The 18,842-nt window shown below is 39.2% G+C and overlaps 9 protein-coding genes across 9 annotated transcripts; 5 read left to right on the forward strand and 4 right to left on the reverse strand. All coding sequences in view use genetic code 12, as the record gives it.

The window, feature by feature from the left end:
* Nucleotides 1-132: 132 nt before the first annotated feature.
* CPAR2_403020 (Zn(2+) transporter) lies at nt 133-2,067 on the forward strand (the record flags this gene model as incomplete). The annotated part of the gene is made up of 1 exon (XM_036811201.1): nt 133-2,067. One exon carries the CDS (start codon nt 133-135, stop codon nt 2,065-2,067), a length of 1,935 nt encoding a protein of 644 aa, XP_036667662.1.
* A 199-nt stretch (nt 2,068-2,266) lies between these two features.
* Nucleotides 2,267-3,634, forward strand: ARG8 (acetylornithine transaminase; the record flags this gene model as incomplete). The annotated part of the gene is made up of 1 exon (XM_036811202.1): nt 2,267-3,634. The coding sequence occupies one exon, from the start codon at nt 2,267-2,269 to the stop codon at nt 3,632-3,634; it is 1,368 nt and encodes a 455-aa protein (XP_036667663.1).
* Nucleotides 3,635-3,838: 204 nt separating this feature from the next.
* On the forward strand, nt 3,839-4,981 carry PPG1 (putative serine/threonine-protein kinase; the record flags this gene model as incomplete). Its single annotated transcript, XM_036811203.1, has 1 exon — nt 3,839-4,981. One exon carries the CDS (start codon nt 3,839-3,841, stop codon nt 4,979-4,981), a length of 1,143 nt encoding a protein of 380 aa, XP_036667664.1.
* A 125-nt stretch (nt 4,982-5,106) lies between these two features.
* CPAR2_403050 (ubiquitin-like protein) lies at nt 5,107-5,331 on the reverse strand (the record flags this gene model as incomplete). Its single annotated transcript, XM_036811204.1, has 1 exon — nt 5,107-5,331. The coding sequence occupies one exon, from the start codon at nt 5,329-5,331 to the stop codon at nt 5,107-5,109; it is 225 nt and encodes a 74-aa protein (XP_036667665.1).
* Nucleotides 5,332-5,590: 259 nt separating this feature from the next.
* On the forward strand, nt 5,591-9,928 carry SSK2 (mitogen-activated protein kinase kinase kinase; the record flags this gene model as incomplete). The annotated part of the gene is made up of 1 exon (XM_036811205.1): nt 5,591-9,928. The coding sequence occupies one exon, from the start codon at nt 5,591-5,593 to the stop codon at nt 9,926-9,928; it is 4,338 nt and encodes a 1,445-aa protein (XP_036667666.1).
* Nucleotides 9,929-10,052: 124 nt separating this feature from the next.
* IMG2 (mitochondrial 54S ribosomal protein mL49) lies at nt 10,053-10,421 on the reverse strand (the record flags this gene model as incomplete). The annotated part of the gene is made up of 1 exon (XM_036811206.1): nt 10,053-10,421. The coding sequence occupies one exon, from the start codon at nt 10,419-10,421 to the stop codon at nt 10,053-10,055; it is 369 nt and encodes a 122-aa protein (XP_036667667.1).
* Nucleotides 10,422-10,655: 234 nt separating this feature from the next.
* On the reverse strand, nt 10,656-12,905 carry CSR1 (Csr1p; the record flags this gene model as incomplete). The annotated part of the gene is made up of 1 exon (XM_036811207.1): nt 10,656-12,905. The coding sequence occupies one exon, from the start codon at nt 12,903-12,905 to the stop codon at nt 10,656-10,658; it is 2,250 nt and encodes a 749-aa protein (XP_036667668.1).
* Nucleotides 12,906-15,013: 2,108 nt separating this feature from the next.
* On the forward strand, nt 15,014-16,285 carry CPAR2_403090 (uncharacterized protein; the record flags this gene model as incomplete). Its single annotated transcript, XM_036811208.1, has 1 exon — nt 15,014-16,285. The coding sequence occupies one exon, from the start codon at nt 15,014-15,016 to the stop codon at nt 16,283-16,285; it is 1,272 nt and encodes a 423-aa protein (XP_036667669.1).
* Nucleotides 16,286-16,395: 110 nt separating this feature from the next.
* CPAR2_403100 (uncharacterized protein) lies at nt 16,396-18,834 on the reverse strand (the record flags this gene model as incomplete). Its single annotated transcript, XM_036811209.1, has 1 exon — nt 16,396-18,834. The coding sequence occupies one exon, from the start codon at nt 18,832-18,834 to the stop codon at nt 16,396-16,398; it is 2,439 nt and encodes an 812-aa protein (XP_036667670.1).
* Nucleotides 18,835-18,842: the final 8 nt, after the last annotated feature.

Genomic DNA, 18,842 nt, shown 5'->3' on the forward strand with positions numbered 1-18,842 from the left:
AACACTTGGCTATAGTCTTTTGTGTAATAATTAAAGAACGTGAGTTTCATAAAGTTGACAGGGTTGTCGCGTAGATTTTGTTTTGAAAAAAGCCAAACCCACAGCCTTTCTATGACACCACTTTCCAGGAAAATGAGTCGCAAACATGAAGTCGAAGAAGTATATAGTGTAGCCTCAGAGGAGGATATATACGCACATCCTCAAGAAATTCCCACGATAATTGAATCAAACCAGTCAGAACTGAGTATAGAAACGCAAACGAACGATGGTGTGCGACAAGATAACCATCAGGACAAAGCAAAGGATTTGAGCTTTTTGGCTAGTGCAAACTTTTCAACTGACTCGATAAATGATAGTCCGCAAGACCATACGTTTCAATTTGGCAATACTCAAATGAGTCCGTCGCCAAGACGGTATTCCAATTCGTCGTTAAGCAAATCACCAAGACTATCTTATCCCAGCCAACAACAATCTAAATCAAGACCGCTATCAGCATTTCTTTTGGACTCGGGAAACTCTATTTCAGAGGATGGGAACTTGCTCCCTTTTGAGAACTCACCAAGATCAAGAGACTCTTTTTCCTTCGGTTTGAATTCAAACTATAGTCCTAGCTTTCAGGATCGAGGTTTCCAATCTCAATCAAATTATACGCTAAACACTCACCCGCCTTCACCAACGAGGTCAACTTCTCCTGTTAGAAACAATAGACATTACAGGTCGAAATCACCGGTAAGAAGATCCACCTCACCCAAGAAACTGAACCCTTTCAATTTTCAACCTCAGGAGGTTATGCTAAGCAACAATGGACCAAGTCAATCATTGCAAGTGAAACCAGCCCATAGAAAAGGTCACAAATACAAACACTCTTCAGTGTCAATGAACTTATTTCAAGAACCACCTCCAATGAGTGCCAATGAACAGCAGTTGAAAGCAATTCCCGATCTGTATCCAGTCCCAAACTATAAAGAAGCACTTTCCTCTGTAACAAAGCAACAAAAGTCGAAGCTCGTGTGGGCTTTGGGTCACTTTAGTTTATCAATAGTCATTTTCGTCATTGGGTTTAGATATGGCTTTGGATCGCTTGCAACATTAGCTCATTTAGTATTTTATGATTCATTAGGGTCCTTGTTTATTGTATTGGTTGATATTATGTCCAATTTCGAAGTTTGGAATAGCTCTTCAATAGCGTACCCCTTTGGGTTGGAGCGTATTGAGGTGTTAGTTGGGTTTGCATTGAGTGCCTCCCTCTTGATGCTCAGTTTTGACTTGTTCAGCCATTTCTTTGAAGAATTCATCTTGTCGTTGATGTCTGATGATGACCACCTGGATCACGAACACTTGTCTCATCGAGTTCATGATGGGCATGGAAATGCATCCACAAATTTGTTGCCTTATGAAATGGTGTTGATAATATCGTTAGCAGTGTCATTGGTGTCTTCTCATTTCATTCTTGCCTATGATCGAATCAATGAAATGATGACCAGTGGGGAAAGTACGCATACAAAGAACCATGATACCACGATCTTTGTCCATGCACCAGCCTTCACATTGCGCCAGAGATTTTTGAGAATTTTGGAGACTTGGAGAAATTACCCTACGCATATGATCACTGTAACTTATGCGTCATTTCTTATCGTTCTTCCATTGATTCCAGAGACGTTTGTTAAGGAATTGGCTTATGACATCAATAAATGTGCTACAATTCTAGTAGCTTGTTTGTTGTTTTACAATGGGTGGATTCTAGTCAAGTTGTTGGGAGGAATTTTGCTTTGTTCATTTCCGCACTCAAACTACGAATATACTGTGTTAAAGTCTAAAATAAAGCAAGGCGTGCTATCATTGGACTGTTTCAAAGAAGGGTTTTCAATAGACAAGTTATTCATTACAAAATTCAACTACCAATTGTATGTCATTGGGGTTTCGATCAACATGAAGGGGGCTGATTCTGACGAAGAAGTTAGAATGAGGTTTGAAGTTAATAGGATCATTCGTAACGAAATGCAGTTATTGGAAGACTGTGGGAGAGTAAACACATTGGAAGTCACCATTGATATTAATAGATTTTGACAAAGCTTGTATATGAAGCACAAAATATAGGAGCTTGTACTTTTTTACCAATACGGTAATGAGTTCTGACTCACTAAGCGCGATGAAGCACAATCTCTTTTTTTATAAAGTTAACATTTTTCTTCAATAATCTTTTTTTTCAACAAAAGCTAGAAATTCAACAGAGCTTTCTTCTACATCTATATCTTAGTATATCGATATGTTGAGATTTTTTGCTTCAAATAGATCATTCGCAAAGATTGCACGTCAAACGGGGTTGAGATCTACAGCTTACAAGTATTCAACAACAAAAAAGACAAAGCCAACATTTCATGAAGTTTCCGACGCAAGTGAAGAGTCACACACTGGCCAATTCATAAACAAGGTTTCTAAGCCGTACACGGTAACTACCTATGCTCGGCCAAATCTAGTTCTAACGCATGGTAAAGGCTCTTATATTTATGACTTGGAGAACCGAAAGTATATCGATTTTACTGCTGGAATCGCAGTGACTTGTCTAGGCCATTCAAACGAAGGCATCACAGAGATATTGAAGGACCAATCGGAAAAGCTTATACACTGCTCCAATTTATATTATAACTTACCCGCAGGTGAGTTGGCAAGTAAATTAATTCACAAGACAAAGGAACATAACGGATTGAACGACGCTTCAAGGGTATTTTTGTGTAACTCTGGAACCGAAGCCAATGAAGCAGCCTTGAAGTTTGCTAGGAAGTATGGTAAGGTGAAAGGTGGAGATTCTAAAACTGAGTTTATCACCTTTGCTAATTCATTTCATGGTAGATCAATGGGTGCTTTGTCAGTAACTCCCAATCCCAAATATCAATCGCCTTTTGTGCCTTTGATACCAGGAATACATGTTGCAGAACCAAATAATATCGAAAGTGTTAAAAACTCAATGTCATCGGAGAAAACCTGTGGTGTTATTATCGAACCAATACAAGGAGAAGGAGGGGTTAACTCAATGGATGAAACTTTCTTGGTCGAATTGAGAAAATTGTGTAATGATCATGACGTTTTACTAATTTATGACGAGATTCAATGTGGATTGGGTAGATCAGGTAAGTTATGGGCTCATTCGTATTTACCTAATGAAACGCATCCAGATATCGTGACCATGGCAAAAGCTTTAGGGAACGGATTCCCCATTGGTGCCACTATGATTACAGAAAAGGTTGAAAATGTTCTTTCTGTTGGGGATCATGGAACAACTTATGGAGGAAATCCACTTGGAGCTCGAATCGGATCATTCGTTGTAGATGAGATCACAAAGGAGCCATTTTTGGTCAATATCAATGAAAAGTCGGCAAAGTTTGTCGCGAAGTTGAATCAGATTGCCGAGACCAATCCAGACAAAGTGCTAAAAGTTAAAGGAAAGGGGTTATTGTTGGGATTACAGTTTGCTGAAAATATTGATATCAATAAGATTGTAGAAAAGTGTAGAGAAAATGGTTTGTTGATAATTACTGCTGGAATGAATACCATCAGGTTTGTCCCCGCACTCAACATACCAGATGAAGCTATAGACGATGGTCTTGCTATTTTAGAACATTGTATAGAGCAGTAAAAATTTAAGTAATTTCCCGAACCTGATGTGAATATGAAAGATACGACTATGTTGGATGGGGTCCCCATGTGGTTTCCTGTATATAAAAAACCCAAAATAATAAATTAATTTTATCAAACTTTATCAAAAGTTTTCCATACCGCGAGGAGATACACACACACACACACACACACAGGCTATACATCTCCTGCACCTGAATGATATATGACGATACCTTTCAAAATACTCGTCTCCGATCTAGACTTTTGTCTAGAGCAACTATTAGATCACAAACCACCAAAGATCTTGCCATCTGAAACCATTCAACAACTATGTCATATGCTCAAAACACAGCTATTGGCTGCCCCCAATATTTTATCACTACAATCTCCCATTTCTGTTGTTGGGGACATACATGGTCAGTATCATGATATGTTGGAAATTTTCAAAATCAGTGGGTCACCTCCCAACACTAATTATCTTTTCTTGGGAGATTATGTCGATCGTGGATACTATTCGGTAGAGACTATTTCATTACTATTGGTGTTGACACTTCGATACCCCAACAGAGTAAGCCTAATAAGAGGTAATCATGAGTCTAGAACAATAACTACAAATTATGGCTTTTACACCGAGGTACTAAACAAGTATAATGGATCTGCCGACGTGTGGTCATACATCACTGACTTGTTTGACTATTTGCCACTAGGGGCTACAATTGATGGGACAATATTTGCGTGTCATGGGGGTTTATCGCCGAGCTGTCAACAGTTGGACCAAATTAGAGCGATAGATAGATTTCGCGAGATTCCCCATGATGGTATAATGGCTGATTTGGTTTGGTCCGATCCCGATGTTGAGATTACCGACTTCAAATTGAGTCCGAGAGGCGCTGGCTACCTCTTTGGAAGCGATATAATGGACAAGTTTTGCAACGATAATCAGTTGTCCCAAATGATTAGGGCACACCAGTTGTGCAACGAGGGGTATACTAGCTACTGGAAAGGAAAATGTTTGACGGTGTGGTCTGCACCAAATTATTGTTACCGATGTGGTAACAAAGCAAGTGTATTGGAGATCCTACATACAAATTATGGGACCAAAATCACTGATGATAAAGAAACAGTTGATGTCAGTAATTCAACAAAGCACCCTTCATTTAAATCCACTATACAAGCCAAACAAGGTGTATTGCCAGGACAATTCTTTAATGTTTTTGAGGCATCGACTGAGAATGATGAAGATACCTTAAATGGAAGAGGCGTGAATGGGATCAATTTGTCGGATAGAGAAAATGCCGACACTGACTTTTTCGCTGCATACTTTCAAAAACGTCCCAAACGGCAACACGTTGATTATTTTTTATAAAGCTAGTTTCAAGCTACTGGTATACGTCAACTATGGGACCTTGCCTATCATTTATGTTTTATTCAACGACTAATTTGTATTATATATAGAATTGAAATTAATAGTGTAATGAGCCTAGAATGGTTTTACCCATAGTACAATTCAAAATTAAACCCATCATGAACTTCGTAATCATCTAATGTAATATGATCTTTGTATATTTGATGTCCTTTCCTCAAAATTATCTTTTCATATGGAGTTCCGATCTGTGCTCCAAGTACTTTTTTCAAGTCGCCAATGGTATCTGTTGGTAAACACTTGACCCTTATTTTTTTACCGAGTCTGTCATTTGCTTGGATTTCAATCATCATAGAGCTGGGGGTAATAAAATCTCAAAATACAAAGACAGAATTCGTTGAGATATGAGTTTGGTTGAATTATGCTTTCATTGAAATACGAACAGTAAAATTGGAAGCAAAGAAAAAAAAAAAAAGATTAGAACTTGAAACTTGACAGAGTTCTTCAAGAAAAGGGTACCAAAAAGGTTTCACTAATTTACTCACTGTTTTTAGTAACACATTACCAACTAGGACTCTCACAGATTCCCAGGAATACTCCATTGGCAAAACTATGTCGGACAGCAACATACCCGATCTGTCAAGTGAAGAGTCTCAACACCACGCACTCGACACTGTTCACCATCACCAAGTTGAATCTCAATCCCAACATCTAGACGCCCAACTGATAAACCTTGGGGATCTTGGAATTGATAAGGCGTATGCAGATCATCAAGATGCCGTCAATGGTAAATCACAGCTCAATAGCAAAGCGTCGTCAGCGACAACGCAACCTATCAAAAGACCACCATCGTTGATTCGTTCGCAAACAGTGAACGGAAGTATGCCTACTATAACTAAGGAGCTGCACGTTAAAAGGTCATTAAGCTCTGGGTATAACCAGGCAGCAACAAGGTCAGTGGCTAACTCGGGTAACAAGGTACATTTTCCAAGTACCACGTCTCCTAATAATACCAAAACGCCTCATGCTATAACCGCTCATAGTCCGGCTGCTGTTAGCAGGTCCCCTAGTACCTCAGTAGTGAGAACAAGGTCAAGTTCATTAACCAAAACACAACTGCAGCCTATGTCGTCACAGTACTTAGCACAAGAAAAGACGTATTTGCGAAAGCTAAAAAATCAATTTGCCGATGATTATTATACCAAAGGTATTACAGGAGCTGATGATGAAAGCAAGGACTCGATGGATGATGAAGATGACGACGAGGGATATGACTCTGCATCAAACAATGGGGACAATGCGACATTGTTGGCGGCAATTGACGATGATAAGTACCAAATTGATTATAGTATGGCCGTGTCATTGATGAAAAACTCCAGCCTCAATCTTCAAAAAATTTCAAACCTCAGGACGGATACTACTGATGATCCTGCCGTGGTTGAAAGGCTAGACTGGCAGTCGATGTTGACGTCTGTATTGACAGGTGATGTTGTGCGGTCAGAAAAGACAAAGATCATAAATACAAATAATCCAGACAATCCACTTGAGAGCTATGTACATTCTACATTCAAAGAGAATATATGGTTCGGAATCAGAGCCAAAATTTTTAATAGAACTGAGGATGATCAGAGAAAGATTGTGGCATATAGGCGAACATTGGTTGAGCAGTTGATTGAAGATATCATGCAGTTTGAGGTGAACTACGATGGCTCCACAAGGAACCCTATCAGAGAACAAGTCGAGACCATTTTGGACCGGTATGATGAGGCGTGCGGCCTTTGGAGGACTTTGGAAGAGATGCGCAATGACAAGCCGGCATGTCGTAGTGAAGAGTTTCAAAATAGAATTGACGCCTTAACCGCTTGGCTATCTATAACTGATGCTATTAAAAGGGAGACGCAATCCTTAAGAGTATGGATCGGTAATGACGAATTAGATATTACAAAATCACCCGTCGAAGTTCCCAGCAGAAGCTCTTCCTTGTCGAATAGCAAGATTGTTAAGGAGATTTTCGACGAAGATAACAAGTCACTAGCAGAGAGATTGATGAAAGAAAAAGACGTGCATACCATATTCAAAAAGCGTATATTTAAACCATTATCACCATGGATGATAAAGTCCAAGGATACTTATATTCGTTTGGGGAACATGTTTGAGATAATGAAGCTTCCTGATTATCTTCACGATTTGATTCAAATTTGTATTATTCCCATGAAGTTGATCAAAGAGATTATAAATGTCAGATTGGGTTACGCGATGAAGTTACAAAACCCAACGTTAATGATGATTGACCAAATGTTGGATGACTTTCAATCCTATATTACAATTGCATTAGAGGTAAAGCTGGGTGTCCAACAGTATAAAGAACCAGACCCACATAAAATTTGGCTTTTAAGTGATTTATTCGATGGTGAAGTCACCGATTTCGATGCAGTTATTCTCAGATGCATCCGTTATTTCTTAGTGTTGTTTAACAAGAAATTGTTGGATAGCTCAAGATCACAAAACAGTTTTAGAACTTTTAAGGAGCCGGAAGAGTTGGAAGAAGTATGGCTTTTCTTACAATCGTTAGGAAACTACATTGATGGAGGCGGTGTTGTTGTCTCTGAAGAGATTGCGTTGTTGACCCTGCGATTGAATCATCGCCTATTAGCATATTTTAACCATTCCATAAGGTCGCCTCCTCATACGGAATCCTCACAGGATTTAATCCGATGGTATAGCTCGACTTTGAGTAACTTCGGGCAAATACGTCGTAAGTTGGCGAGATTTACTGGGGATATTTCCAGATCATTCACAAACTCATTGGTATTTGAACTACCTGATCAACCTCATCAAAATAATACAAAAATATTGCTCGATGTGTTGCGGGCAACAGATCACTTCTTGGTGTATACCAACACTATAGAGTCGCAGGGAACATACTTTTTCGCGAGCTCGGATCTAGCGGGCAATGAGCTGGAGATAATGAAAATAATCAATGGGTCATATGTTGGCTTGGATCCTAGTACAAAGAAGTCCAATTTTACGGAGCTACTGAATTTACTTCAAAGTTCGTGGAACATAACAAACGAGAAAGTTGAAGATCCCCTGAAACTTGGGTATGTTTTGGCTCTTTGTCCGATGAAACCAATAGTTTGGGAAGGTACCGTATTCAATGTCAGTGTTGAGTCTGTCCCCACAACAGAACTTAAAAATGGTCAGTTGGCACTCATTTCTAAAATTCCCTACTTTGAATTACATTTGGTTCGAGACAGGTTTTTGGATCTTGTTAGTGACGTTTTGGTTGTGGGTGGTGGTATAAAACCGATTGAACAGCGATGCTCCCTTGCAAAAGTTCATTATGAGTTGACGAAAACAAACAAGGCATTTTTCCGTATGAGTTTATCGGTTTTGGACTCAGTAAAGACTGTCCTGAACAAGTTTAGACAATTGAATACCACCGGTGATTATCAAACTGTTGTCAACAACTACTTTGTTTTCGCTCGTGATTATGGAAAAAACGCAGCTAGAAATTTGGACTTGTCTCGAAAGTCTGCAGTCATTATGAAATTGATACAATTGGCAATTGACTGGGTTAGTTTCATTTGTGATGATTGTGTCCCCACTGATAGGAAAACGTTTAGGTGGTGTGTTTTGGCATTGGAATTTGCGATGGATATGACCCGCGGGTTCAACATATTGTTTTTAAATGACGAACAATTCAGTAAATTGAAGGTTAAAGTTGCGAGATGTATGTCCTTGCTCATTTCACATTTCGATATTATGGGAGCAAGATCCAGTGAAGCTGAGAAAAACAAGCTTTTGAAGTGGACTTCGCAGAGACAGAATATTGCCAATTCGCAAAATGATGATTACGCGTACGAAATGTACCATGAAGAAGTGATGCAACAAATTGCCGAGATTGAACAGTATAGATCTGAACTTCTGAATGAATACCAGTCGGTGGGTAAGGTGATCGACAAGAGTGACCTGGAGTATCAGTTTGTCACATTGTTGGCATCTTCATTCTCCAGTGTTTCTATTAGATGGCAAAAAGGAAAATACATCGGGGGAGGTACTTTTGGTCAAGTTTTTGCGGCAGTTAATTTGGATACCGGGGGTGTAATGGCGGTGAAGGAGATTAGATTTCACGATAGTCAGTCCATTAAGAGCATCGTTCCGCAAATCAAAGAAGAAATGACGGTATTGGAAATGTTGAATCATCCAAATGTGGTGCAGTATTTTGGAGTGGAAGTGCATCGTGATAAAGTTTACATTTTCATGGAATTTTGCGAAGGTGGTTCACTTGCTGGTCTTTTAACCCATGGTCGTATTGAGGACGAAATGGTTATTCAAGTTTATACCTTGCAAATGTTGGAAGGTGTAGCATACTTGCACCAGTCGGGAGTTGTCCATAGAGATATCAAGCCAGAAAACATTTTACTCGATCACAACGGAGTTATCAAGTTTGTTGATTTTGGTGCCGCTAAAGTTATCGCAAACAGTGGCAGAACAAGAGTCTCTACAAAATCAATTCGTCCAGTTACAGGTACTGACAATCAGAGTTTAAATTCCATGACTGGTACCCCGATGTACATGTCGCCTGAAGTGATTACAGGCTCCTCCACCGATCGTAGTGGCGTTGTTGATATCTGGTCACTAGGATGCTGTGTGTTGGAAATGGCAACCGGGCGTAGACCATGGGCAAATCTAGACAATGAATGGGCTATAATGTATCATATTGCCGCTGGTCACAAACCACCATTACCATCACCAGATCAATTGAGTGAAGAAGGAAGACGGTTTATATCACGATGCCTTGTCCATGACCCTGCGAAAAGACCCAGCGCTGCTGAGTTGTTGAATGATCCATGGATGGTTTCAATTAGACAGATTGCATTTGGTGGCAGTGGGTCAGAATATAGCACACCTTCGTCTGAGAATGGAAACTCTGGCGCAAGTCAGTGAGTGGGTATATGTGTTGTTGAGAAAGAATGTAGAGAATTCATCACACACATATATATGATGTGCACTTGCTTTATCATTCATTATTCATTACTAAACGCTATTTACAGTTGTATCCGTAGCTTCATTATACACCTATTTCTTTCTCAAAAAGCTTTGTAACTTCCTCAGTTACATCTCCTTTTATGTTCACAATTCCTGCACTTTGATTCATACTAATCTCAAATTGAGGATAAATTTGTAGCAAGTCTTGTTTCAATTGGTGTAAATCGCCTTGAACACGTTTGATCTCGGTAGTTATTCTTGTATTTTGGACTTTCTTGTATACCGGCCAATGATGGAATTTGGTTTTAGCAATGTAGTAGTTCTTTTTACCAAATCCGTTATTGGGTAAATCGCAATACGATATTGAACTCAAGTCTTGAAATGTGTAGCGGGTGAGTTCTGGTTTGGGAAGCTTAACACGGAGTGATAAAAGGGTAGATGTTGGTCTCATTGGTGTCAGCTTTAAGAGGATCCTTGGTGGATATATTGCAAAGCATTTCAGTGAAAAATGAAAAAAAAAAAAAAATTTTGTTAGAGATTTTTGGGTTCTGCACGACCTGCCATCAGAAAAGCTGCAAATCATACAGTAAAGTTGCAGAGGTACACCTCCTACTCACATTTGAACGTGAAGATTGCAAGTCTGGCCCTCGTACATAAACTATAAAAGAAATGTCTCTATGCTACCTTACTTAACAGCTTCTACCCTGCTTCTCAGAACACCTACATTTACATCAATATTCTCTTCCTTTTGTTCATGTGACTTAAGATGTTGGTCAAGGTCAACTTTTTTAAGAAAAGAGCTTCCACATATCTCACAAGCAAATTCTCTTTCGTGAATTTTCATATGTTTGGTTAAATTTGAACTTTCACTAAAACTCTTGTTGCAACCGGGCCACTTACACTTGAGAGGTTTCTCACCGGTATGCACCCGATTATGTATCGATAATGAGCTACTAGTGGCAAATCTTTTGCCACAGGTCGAACATTGGAATGGTTTTTCACCAGAGTGCACTCGTAAATGCTGGTCAAGCATCGACTGGACCGCAAACGAAGCACCGCATATTGAGCATTTACAAGGTTTGTAGTTGGTGTGTACGTGTATATGACGGTAAAGCTTTTGCCGCTGATTGAAAATTTTACCATTATGTCTCTCACATCCTATCCAATTGCAACTATATTTCGACTTGCCTGAACCAATGTGAGTATTGATTATATGGTGTTGTAAGTCACATTGAGATTCGTGGGTGGCATTACATGGAATAGGTTTGCCATTTTTATCTACTCCAACTTCCCATTGACATTTGAATTCAGGTCCTTGTGCACAACATGTTAATGTAGTAGAACCTTTTCTCTTTTTCTTTTCTTTGGGACGGATTGACATGGAAGTAATGTTTAGCTCTCGTTTGATAGTCGTGGGTGACTTGGTAGCGGATGGTGATTTCTCATTCATGTTGACACTGGCGGTAGACATTGGGGTTAATACGTTGGGGGAGTTGATTGTGATTGCTGGCTCATTGTCACTAGATTGTTTATGCGATTCCAAATGTTGGAGCAATGCATCGAGATTTTCATCAGTGTAATTACAATTGTTCCACTCACATTGGTATGAGGTAGCTTTTTCCAAATCATGTTCTTGTTTGATATGATCACCAACTATATGATTCATAAAATTATCATTATTTAATTTTTTGATACAATGCTCCCATTGACATGGATACTGCAAAATCGAAGTTGCATCATCTGGTTTCGATGGTTCCGTGAGTGTGGCCTTTTTTGACATCATATCGTGAAAATTGTTGAATTTAATAATGAAGTCAAAATCAGACATGAGTTTCTCGTCATTGTATACTGAGTTGGATTCATTAGGATCATTTGGAATTGTCGTGTGAAAACAAGACTGATGAATGTGATGATGCTTGCTTGACTCATTAGCATCTTCAGGGTGACACTCATGAGGAAAATGAATCTCAAAATCGCTCAGTGGACTCCTTTTTGCCTTTTTAGTTGGAGGTTTTGCTTGTAATTGATTGATGAGATCCTCTTGTGCAGTCAAATTCTGATGAACATTGCTAATCAAATCTTCAAAAAGTGGACGTTTAGAGATCTGTAGATCACAAAGATTATTCTTTTCTGATTCTGGAAGTGTACCTTGTGAATGATGACAACTTGACCGGTGACAATCTCTGCCTTCATTTGGCGTCAGATGACAAAACTTGTATTCGCTGCACTTTGGATCCTCGCAACATACTACGCGACTACCTTTTGGTGATTCTCCTTTGTGAAGTTGCTCACAACATGGCGTTTCGTAGCTTTTTTGACTCTTGAGAATAGGCACGCAGCTAGCATCTCCACAACGATTTTGAGTTTTCATGGGAGGTATGCAGTTATTGTCAGTGCAGCAGGTTGTGTCATCTACACTTAGCTCCTCACAACAACCCCCATTATTGATGAACTTGCTGTCATCACAGTTGAAATAAAAGCAGTCGTCTAAGTCATCACAAAATACATCTTTACAAGTAGCCACATCATTAAATTCGGGACAAAAGCTGTCCAGAAGAGATGGGACCATGCTGTTCAGTACTGTTGATGATGCAAAGTTGGGTGTTACAGAATTTTGTGCTTCCCTGAAGTGATGGTCGTGGTCATGATTGTGTATATGGCCATGTATATGAGTATGATTCTTGTGTTTGTGTATATGACCATGAACATAACCGTGTGTGAGTATTGGTGATTCTGATCTTTGCCCGCTTTCCAACATTTCCATTATCCTATTATCCAGTGTCGAGGGCGAAATAGTTGTATGAGGAACCAGCAGCATGCTCAATTCTGGTAGGCTTGTTGGCAATGTGTTAGTTATTGAGCCCACAGCTTTTACCAGCAGTGGTTCACTGGATGCATTTTTCCAACTATTCAATTGCGGCGAGGGTGTCGTCATATCATAAACCAACTTAATTAGGTGTTCGTCGTGGGAACAGTTTGTCAAAAGACTGTGTGATAAAATTTCCAAACGATCTTCCTGAAAAAAAAAGGGGTACCTTGGTTTCTCTTGTAATAATGTGTTCTAGCCTATTGATTAATGATTTTGTTATAATAATGTATTTGAGTATTAATTCAGTCAGATAAAAACAAAAGTTTGCAATCACCTTGGTGGTTACGACACTCTCATCTTCAAAGAGAGGGGAGAAGCATCTCTTTTCCATTGATGAGTGATGTGCACGTGACATTTGTTGCGAACAAGGTCTTTGTCATTTTTTATATCCACGACACATACAAAACCATTACAAAAATATATCGATATCGTAGTACTTGTTGTACTAATGTGATAGCCATATTACAAGTTTGCAAGTCTTTTGACAAATACGAAATGTTCTAATTTACAATGATTAAGCAACAAATCTCTCCATGTTTCTTTGCAATGGACTTCCTCAAGTCTAAAAATTGGCACATAAATAATGCAAACTAGTATTTTGATAAAGTAATCAGATTTATTCAAGCACGATCGATGTTATGGAGAGATCTTTTCAGTAAATAGACAAATGATAGACTTGGCGTTGATGCTTTTGAACGCTGATCTATATACGGTTCAACTTTCTTATGAATAAGTACTTGCTAATTCTACGCTTTTCTTTAATATCAAATCAACATTCGTAAAACAAGTACTCTATACGAGGCAACGGGAAATAGAGAGGGCAATGCTCCTCCATTCCCCCCGCTTTATCTATTTGTTTGACATTGTCATCTGTGGTGAAAGATATCAAAATCGAGACAAATTGTAAACAAACACACAAAATCAAAAATAATTCCTCATTACACGCCCATACAAACATTCCCCCCTCGACGTACCATTGAGAACCCTCAAAAAGTTTGAAACTATCGCTTGTGATTGGAAAAATGATCGGATTACTTTATCAGTGTAAATCAGCATCACGAGATGTAGTAGGTAGCAACGAGTCCGAGTTGCCTCAAGCTAGCATTAATAAGGCGGATATGATGCAAATAGTTTCACAAAGTACAGACAAGTGAGATGATGATCATTGAGCAAACGTATGGCACCGCCGGATCCCGAAAAGGATTTGCAAAATTATATGTGTTAGAGACAAAGCCTCTTCAGGCTGGTATAGTTTAACCCGCGTTGCTGCGTTGCTGCGTTGTTTACACTTTGCTGCACTTTTTTTTTTTCTTAATTCATCGTGGCGCTAATAGGTGAAGAAATGTTCTTAGTTCCTCATTTTCGAGGGTTTCACTAGGTTATTCTATCATTGTCTTTGTTTTGAATCTTTCTATTGTTTCAATTTAGTTTTACGACTTTGTGGTGATTTGTGTAATTGATTCCGCGTTCTTAGTTTACTATCTCGTAACGCAGAAGAATGCTTATAAGCTTCGTATTCCAGGGAGCGTGCGAAACTATAATCTGTGCCTACCAGCTCACCTTGATTAGCTTATAGGAAATATTCGTAAAACGAAGAGCAACATCTTACCCTCAAGGGCTTATGTGCGTCTCACACACACACACTCCTGTCCGTATCAGCCACAAGAGTTATGAGTTATGAGTTGATCATCATCACAACAATAGAAGAGCTCAACAAATTACATGTTACAATAAATGGACTTGATTTTGTGCTTTGTAAGAAATGGGTTTAGTAATGTACTAAAATGGGTATTTTAAATGTATGATTGCTTAAAGTCAAATAATAAAGTTTAATGCCATTGCCCAATTGGGAAAGAATAAATGCAAAAAAGGACAGAGGAAAATGAATACACAAAAATACACACAATAAAGAGATCAAAAGAGTTTTTACAAAGAGTGTATCAAAAGTACGAAGGCATAAAGCCCTTGTTCGTTCCTTGGTTGCTTTTCAACTTTGCCGCAATTTGTACATTTATATACTCAAACATTTCTGGAAAGGGAAACAGTACTCGTTTTTTTTGTCGGATCATATCGACACTATCAATTCCACAGTTTAATCACCGATACACATCTAAGTGAAACCATCTTTTTCCCTCATCACTGCACCTCCAGAGAAGCCCGCCCACAACTGAAAAATGTTATTCAGGAGGAAAAGCAAAGACACATTGGTAACTAGAGAGCCAATTACATCCCTAAAGAAATCGCGAAGCGCTAGAGACCTACTACAGAAGTTGACATCCACACCTTCGCAATCCAAGAAATCTCTTGAACAGACCGAGCATCAACTTACTCGACCACCGAAGCTAGATTTAGCCCTCGAATTGAACAAACAATATGCACCTTGGCCAGAGCCATTTACTGTCTTAACTCCCAAAGATGACGAGTTTCAAAACAAAGACCTCATGACACCAATTCGACAAATGATTGCAACCCCTGAAACATCACAACCACCACAGCAACAAAGTTTACGAACGCATTCCGAACAAAGAGCTAAAGTATTGTCCACTATAATTGATTTTGAAAACGAATCGATTGTTGAAATGTATACTCCGAGAAAACCAGTTTATATTCAAAACTCCATTCGTCTTGATTCCGCTTGTGGTATTTTAGAGAGTCTTAGCTTGGGGGATCACCAAGATGGCTGTGACATAGAACCACAAGCTGACGAGGAAAAAGAGGACGCGTGTTTCAATAACTATTCTACTGACACTGACGCTGATGATTTGACTTTTGATGGTGTATTTAGTACCTCCACTTCTTGTCAGAATTCACCATCCAAGGATCCATTCGATACTGTTTCTTTAACTGAAACAAACATTCAGATTTACAAGAGAACACACAGAAAATCTAAACATAGCAGTCTACATTTTGTTCAAGACAACTTTGATTCGCCAACTAAGCCACAGAGAAAGCTGCAGACACCACAACTGCAACCACAACCACTTCCACAAACATTGGATGCGGCATCACCCCCACAACCCCTACAAGCTGGACTTGTAGAGAACCAAAGGGACTCCAAGAATGCCGATTTATACCAATTGGAAATCATGCTACTACAAGAAAAGCACAAGTATGAGATGAAGCAACAACAAAGGGCAATGAAGCACTTGCAACTGCAATTGAAGCAACAACGTACTGAAAATACAATGTTGCGTAACAAATTATCTCAATTAGAATACAATGAGGGAGAACTATTACCTGCCTTCAAATGGAATAAATCCGTCATAAAGAATGTGACCAGGAAAAGCCCAAAAGTAACATTCAAAGATGACCAAGGTAATGATGATGCCGGTTCTATGCTCTCAACTGAAGAGTCAATTATGAGTTTGTATTATGACGAAAGAAAAGTCTCGGGTGCATCAACTGTCGGCTCATCAACTAATAGTGTCAACAAAGACTACGACTAGAAGTTTTGCTGCTCAATTCGTCCTTTGTACACTTACATCTTTATTTCGTTTAGTAATTTTGATACACATCGAACTACGTATACTTTTGTAATCAAAATGTCTTTTTAACTTTAAATTTCCTTGATGTCATTTTCATCAGCAACTAATCCCATAACAACAAGGAACATATTCAAATTGTTCAACAAGTTTTGCTTTTTGTATAAATTGGCCAAATCTTGATTGTCAATAGCCTTGGCCCTATTCATGACCCCGAAAATTTCATCTCTAACCTCATCAACTATAATTCTTTGATGACTCAATTTACCACCCAAGGACAATGTGGCCAAAAACTGCCAAATGTAGTTTTCTTTAGATGATCCATCATCAACATCAACTGGATGAGGTGGGAAAATGGCAGCAATTCTTGACTCTAACGCAGTGAATAACTCATCATAACATGATGTCCATTCTGACAAATCAGTAGCTGATATTTGGCCCTCGCCAATGATCAACTCTGCCCGCGACAACAAGGTGGTGAGAATTGTGAGACCAATCTTGGTGGTGGACACAAATGATACATTGTTGTGCTCAATTAAAATCACCAACAATCCAATGATTTCATTAAACTTGAATTCCAGCACGGCATTGATTAAAATTTTGGAAAATGTCATTGAGCAAGCATCAACAAGTTTCAAAATTCTTTCGGGCACTTTCTTATCTGGATATGTTGTATAAGATCCATTCTTGATAACCGATAAGTTTTCCAAATTAGACATGATCAAAGTGGTGATGGTCAATATTTGCTCACGATTCAAAAATTTAAAAAGACGAACCAAGACTTTCAACATCTTGTTGTAATTCAAACATTGAATAAATGGATTCACTTCAGCTTCATCATCACCTGAGCTGGATGCTTGTTCTAAAACTTTCATGGATTCCCACAATTTCGTTGTATCAACACTTGATGAAACTCTAGACTCGCTTTCCACATTCATCAATTCTGAAATGATGTTTTCCAAGATTGCAAAAATGTCCTTACGTGAGTATCTCTTTATATCTTCTTTCTTAGAATCATCAATTGCACCCTCATTTTTTTCTCTCTCAGCTGCTTTACTAATGATTTCCAATTGTTGTCTTGGCTTCTTTCCACTAGCAAATGAAATCTTACCCAAAGCACCTTCTTTTGCATACTGATTAAACTTTGGTCTTCCCTTTGCAACGTGAACAGCTTTCTGCACCTGCTGCTGCATTCTTTGTAATGCAACATCTGCCCTCTTGTAACGTCCGCCCAATCTGTGTCCACTGTGATCCAAATAGGCTTGAGCAATTGAGTTATTTTGTTGTCCAACAGCTGGCTGAGGAGCACCATTGACAATTTTAGGATGGATAACCTTGTAGACTTGGGCGTAAAAATCCTCATTGTACGGGTCTTCAGTGACTATATGAGATAATTGGAATCTCGTAACAAAATCCTTATCCCTTGGGTTCATGATACCAGAATATTTCATAATTCTCGACACCTTTTCTAGTCTCTTTGCCGCTTTAGCTTGCTGCTCTGGAGTAAAATCCTGCAATTGCTGATGGGTTGCCTGTTGGTTGTATTGTCTTTGATGTTTCATTTCAGATTGCTGCTGTTGCTGATACTGTTGTTGCTGTTGCTGATGCAAAGAAGTTTGCTGTTGATGAGCATGGTGGTGGTGCTGTTGCAACGCTTCCTTACCTAGTACAGGAAACTGAGATAAGTCTACCTTCTGAGGCTTTTGATGAGCTTGTTGTGAAGCAACATCCCTTGTAGCTGCTTGCGCTTGTGGTTGTTCCTGTACATTCACACTAACTGCAGGCTGGGGTTGATTTTGCAAACCTTGAGGAAGCTGTTGCTGTTGTTGTTGTTGTTGTTGTTGTTGTTGTTGCTGCTGCTGTTGTTGTTGTTGCTGGTACTGTTGCTGTATATGTGGTGGAAGTCCTTGTAATGGTGGCAACTGTTGAGGCGGTGCCCCTCCAGGAAAACCATATTGAGGTGGCATATACCCACCGAACATATAACCGTTAAATTGATCTGGTGGAGGCATCATACCTGGAATGCCATAACCATGAGGCGGAAACAGTCCCGGTTGCTGCATGAAGCCCTGATGTGGCGGTCTTGGTTGTTGAGGCTGGGATTGATCAATGGCAGTCAATTGAGCTTCAATTTCTTCCAATGACAATATCTTCTTCTCTGGTTGAGAAGCGGAAGATCCCTGGTTTTGAAAGTCATTCTCTGCCTTGGTTGGAGCATTTGATGTACCCCATAGTTCTTGCATGAACTCATCATCATTAACGGGTGCAGCTTGAGCGGCTTGAGCATAGCTTCTCTTTTGTGTCGGAGCTGGCGCTGATTTATTACCTGAGCTCTCATTGCCAAAATCAAAATCTTTTCTTATTTCTGCAACATTTGTTCCAAAAGTTTCAGTGTTCAATGCATCATCTTCTTCTATTTCTCCCAACCCATCGTACGTGTTTTCAAAATCATACACTTCTTCGCCTCTCCCACTCTGCGGAGGCTTTGTCGGATCAAATCCAAAAAATGACATAGTTGATA

Source organism: Candida parapsilosis, contig 006372, assembly GCF_000182765.1.
Source record: "Candida parapsilosis strain CDC317 annotated contig 006372".
Classification (NCBI taxonomy): domain Eukaryota; kingdom Fungi; phylum Ascomycota; class Pichiomycetes; order Serinales; family Debaryomycetaceae; genus Lodderomyces; species Lodderomyces parapsilosis.